We start from the raw sequence: 5,149 nt of genomic DNA, 5'->3' as shown, positions 1-5,149 counted from the left end.
TATTAACTTACCAGGCTAGGTGGTGTATGAGTATAGAAGGACCATGTTGGCCGAATCACTTGGCATACAACACACCCAAGAAAATAGCCACCAACAGAAGTGCAAGCATGATCTGAGGATGTCACATAAGCAGCTTGAGAAATTTTTATAACAGAGAACCTGCAAAAATTTCAGCTTGTAGATAAATACTCACCAGCATATGCCTATACTGCGTCTTTTCCAGGTCGTATCCCCTACAAAATCAGAGAGTTGGTGAAAGATGAAGGTATCAGCATTAAAGTACAATCCCAAGTCATTCAAAAAACCTTCTCTTTAGTAAACCAGATGACTTGCAAGTTTTCTTTACTGCATCTACACGCTCCCGTGTTAGCGCAGAACTTGGGTCGTTATCATCAATCTGGACATGGCGACCAAACATATGGTGTATAAAATCGCAAAAACAGTCATAATCTTTAATCAGGAGATGGCGACCAAACATATTAGGCATAAAGTCATAATTACAAAACAACAAAGATTGGCTTCAAAGGCACAACTAACTGCATCATGGATCAGTGAACATTAAGAAGGTTGGCTAAACTTTGTTATTTACAGCAACACCAGCAGACGGTCAAAAATAAAGATGGCACGGTTTACATAAATTTAAAAGCTAAACATACCATCTTTAAGTAAAGCTACCTAGTTATGAATTTCAGGGATCAAAAGTAAACATTCTCAGTTACGGATTTCTGAGGTAAAAATTAAACACTCTAAGTGGTCCATACAACTACAGAACATTCAAGTGATCCATAAAACAATTGAAACACTATTTGAAGTATTTTTTCTTTTGGGTAACATGACATAATATCTTTTCTTTTACATGTACATCACAAAATATCTGAATCTTCTATTATACGTAATGATAGACTCTATGTTTGTTTGGATAACCATTAAAGAGCATACCTTCGACTCTAGCAATAAAGAGAACTCATAGAAAGCAGAATAGACATCTGACATTGATTTTGTCTCGTCAAATATTCGTGCAGTAAGCCCTGAGAGGTAGGGAGTACATGTTACAAGGAACATAAAGATATCCGCAAGACTGAAACATGTAAATTATTTAACATCCAACATAAAAGTAAAAGTTGGTTAAGGGGATGATAACCACTAAGAGAAAACACTCTACTTATCTCCTTTCCTACTCTGATTAGGAAATCTTAGGTTGTTCTACTCAACTATGAACCCATCGGTCCAAGAGAACAGAAAACCATAAACTGCTCAAAACATGCATTTTCTCATATTAACCAAAACTCAAGTATGTACGTGTGCAATTTAACTACTGAATCATAATTTATAAAGTGGATCTTATGATGAATCAAAAAATCAATAGTAAATTACCAATAAAAGAAAAATATATGAGTTGTAATTCCTAATGACAAGGATTACCGATGCACTCTATTATGCACTTTGTTGTATCATTGATCAATTCCTATTCATATTTAATATGCACATAAAATACATGTACTCCAAATGTGATATAGAATATTAGAGTGTCCATAATAGGCCACAAATTAAATTTCCTAAACATAGTGTGACAGTGTTCTCACACAAATAATTTCTGGTAAAATGAAGGCCAGTACAACTTATCAACTTCAAGTAAGTTAATGTGTCTTACCACGCCTAATCTTAACAACTCCTCTGAAGACATCAACATTGTTGTAGCAAATAGCACATGTCCCAATTGCCATTATCTGAAAAGATGAAACAGTTAACTGTGAAACATTTAGACGGCCACTCAGCAATGAAGTATGACCAAATATATTACTATTGTAAAATATATACAACTCTTTTGTAATAGAAAATCTATTTTACTGCTTAGAACTATTGGAAGTGGCTAAAAGAATGTTGAGTATCGATACAAAAAAAATGACTGGTCCGAAAGATCAGTGCACTGATAATAGATCAATCCTAAAGGTAAAAATCTTGTAAGTAGTACCCTTGGCTAAAACATAGCATTTCTAGCTGCCTCAATTAGTAATAATACATCAACTACATTAATTTGAAAACCTGTCTTTAAACCTTGGTGCCTTCTAAAACCAATTACATCTAGGACCCAATGAAAGGAAGGTTCAATTACCATAAATCATGTCTAGTACCATAAATCTATTCTGAGCTACGACATGTCCATTAGTATCGCTAGACTGTGAAGATTGTAATAAGAATAACAACGACTTTAGTGTACCTGAGGTATCGCACAAAACCGAAAATTGGTATTATCCTTCAACGCTGACATGTATTGGAGGCAATCTTTTGCGTGGATCAAAGCATTAGTCACCATATCATTCAAGCACTGTACTGATTTTTCTGAATTTTCCTCGTACTTGAGGTCCTGATTTAGTAACCCAAAAATATTGTATTATTATAGATGAAAAATGGCAGATTACTTTAAATATAATGTGCAAAAAAGGATGTCAAAGGTGGAACGATTGTAGACTTTCACAGTTGAGTAAGTAATGAGATAGGATTGGGTATTTAGATTACAATATTAACTGCCTAATTAAAAATATTTTTATTACATCCAAGTACTATCTATTATTATTTTATAAAGCATTGGAATAGAAGAATTTTGCATTTATTTATAATATGATTCCAATGTAATTCCCTTGTTTCTACAAGACAGAAAACTGTGGATGTGTGATCATTTGCAATTAAGAATAAAGGATACATGCAGCCAGTCGGGAGGAATAGATATAAGCAATTGGATTGATGTACCTCGAGGTTATCAGCATATTTACTCCATATTTCACGAGGCCAGAACATGCGGCACCTTGGTATCTCATTTATGTCCTCCAAATAATCCCTTATTATATTGGTTTTCTGCAATTGAAGCCCAACTATTAGATACAGGGTGAATGTAAAAAAGGTTTCCATCCATTATTAAAGTGGAATAAAAATATTTGATTAAAATAATATGTAAATAATACCTGCAGAAACAAACCCATTGAATTTGAAAGTTCATCTGAAGCCAGGTCTTCTGTCCCAGCGGCATGAAACAGCCTGGAAAGCCCATACCCTACTAACCCTGCTACATAGTGGCAGTACTTATTATAGTCATCAACAGTTTCAACCTACAACACAAAGTTGTTCCCAATTAGTTTAAACAAAATATCAATGGCATCAACATTTAAGTTTTATTAATAATTATATAAAAAAACTCAGATATACAAACAGTACATTCTTGCCTTTACCAGAGCTAACTAGTTATTCTTGCGGCCTTGCCAAAGAAATATCCTTTACTCCCCGATTTTTAATTAGGTCCAGTCTCACAGATATGTATATTTATGTCAAAGTGTCAGTTAAAATTGGTGCGACAACTACATTTATCAATGCCATCATACCCACAAATTATAGAAGTGACCAAAACATAACACATTGCTATGACACCCTAAAAATGGATTTCCAAACCAAACAGTAGTAGCCAAACAAGTGTTGTTATCAGGTGAATTTCAGTAAAAGTGTTCATATCTTTTTTGAATGTGTTACTAGATACTCACTTTTATGTAGCCCATTCTCATTTTTTTTCATTAATGAAATTCCATATACTCCAAAGTATTATATTTTAAAAGCTACAGAATATGGCATGCAAAAATGTAAATTGAGAGATGGAATACAAACAGTATCGTACGTTGATTAAAAATTGAAGGCACCTCATAGTAAAAATAAAATGAACATTTATAAGTAAAGTTATTATGTAATCACTTTATATTTTGATTGATCTAGGCTAACAGACCTCCTGGCATATAAATATTGCCATTCCTGCTCCCATTCGCCTAGTGATATCTTCAATTGTCATCTGATATCTGAAAAAATATGAAATATAATTATTTTCTGCAAAAGCTTCAAATGAACTTTACTGTACTTAATTGAAAAACTTGGGAAAAATAAATGAGGAGGAAGAAAGCTTCACTGCAGCATGTGAAGTAATAGTACGCTGACTTTAATGGCGTGGTTCAAGAGATGGACACTGGATCTGTTACTTCCAATTGTTTTCAGCTGAACGGGAAAAAGATACTACTGTCTAGTGTCTTCAAATGTTTCCAAAAGCATGGCTTGCAAATTAAATGCCATTTCACATTTACAAAATATTGAATGAACTTTCTTAGTAGTACTAGTTTTCCACATGGCATTTAAATACCCAATGAAAGCTCCGTATATAGACAAAGTCTTTAATTCAGTTTTGATTGGGTTAAGAAAGTCTTGAGTTTAATTTCGAGTGACATCTGTGATTCGCCTGTTACCTAAAGACATTGAGATAAGAAGAATCCATATGATGGAACATGTTCCCAAAAACAATTGGGAGATTGATACGGTGAGAGAAATTCATTACCCTTGATCCAGCTCGAGGAAAGCCGTGGAGAGGAGTCTGAAGTTATCCATCAGCACTCTGTAGTGGCTTGTTCCAGCTGACGGTCAAACATGCATGATGAGATCAACATGAACAACATGGTAACAAGAGCACAATAGGCTCGTGTTCTTAGGAGAGATGTCGTACACATACATGAAAAATGCCAGTCGGGGTTGTAGATATGGCGGTAGAAATCCTGGAGGATGGGCAGCTTCACCTCGGTAGGGATGCTGGTGTCGTCCTCTGCAGTCGCAGTATTAATCACAGTGGTGAGTGTTGCTCTTAAAACGGAAAGCACCTATGAAAGGAATTCAAACACGAAGAGCAGCGCCTATTGTGCATTGAAATGGAAAGCATTGAAACTTATGGAGGTTATATGGACTTGTTTCCGAATGAAAGGAATTCAAACACGAAGAGCAGCGCGCGCGAGGGTGAGTGCTCACCGACGGTGTCGAGGGCCCGGAGCACGAGGTAGAAGATGCACACCTGCATGCACAACATGAATCGGAGCGAATTTGTTTGTGTGGGTGGTGGGGATGGCGCGCGAGGAAGAGAGGGGGAGTGCATGCTAGCTTAGCTTACGGCATTGCGGAGCTCGGGCCCGAGCTGCTGGATGACGAGCGCGAAGCTGCGGGAGACCTTCTGGAGCATGTCGTAGCAGAAGGCCCAGTGCTGCTGGGAGGGGATCTGGCGCTTGATCCGCCGCGCCGCCGCCCGCAGCTTCACCAGCGCCACCATCTCCTTCGCCTTCGACTGCGCCGCCCCCAT

General features: G+C 36.8%; 1 protein-coding gene across 1 annotated transcript; it reads right to left on the bottom strand.

Moving 5' to 3' along the window:
* LOC124669511 (squalene synthase 1-like) lies at positions 1 to 5,149 on the bottom strand. The gene is made up of 13 exons (XM_047206123.1): positions 4,964 to 5,149; positions 4,825 to 4,867; positions 4,535 to 4,624; positions 4,364 to 4,439; positions 3,767 to 3,836; positions 2,961 to 3,104; positions 2,749 to 2,853; positions 2,219 to 2,365; positions 1,652 to 1,727; positions 940 to 1,028; positions 306 to 397; positions 194 to 233; positions 1 to 112 (listed from the first exon to the last, which is right to left on the bottom strand). Exons 1-13 carry the CDS (start codon positions 5,147 to 5,149, stop codon positions 56 to 58), a joined length of 1,215 nt encoding a protein of 404 aa, XP_047062079.1. The 3' UTR covers positions 1 to 55.

This window comes from Lolium rigidum, chromosome 1, assembly GCF_022539505.1.
Source record: "Lolium rigidum isolate FL_2022 chromosome 1, APGP_CSIRO_Lrig_0.1, whole genome shotgun sequence".
In the NCBI taxonomy this organism is placed as follows: Eukaryota; Viridiplantae; Streptophyta; class Magnoliopsida; order Poales; family Poaceae; genus Lolium; species Lolium rigidum.
This window is presented reverse-complemented; position numbering and strand designations above follow the sequence as displayed.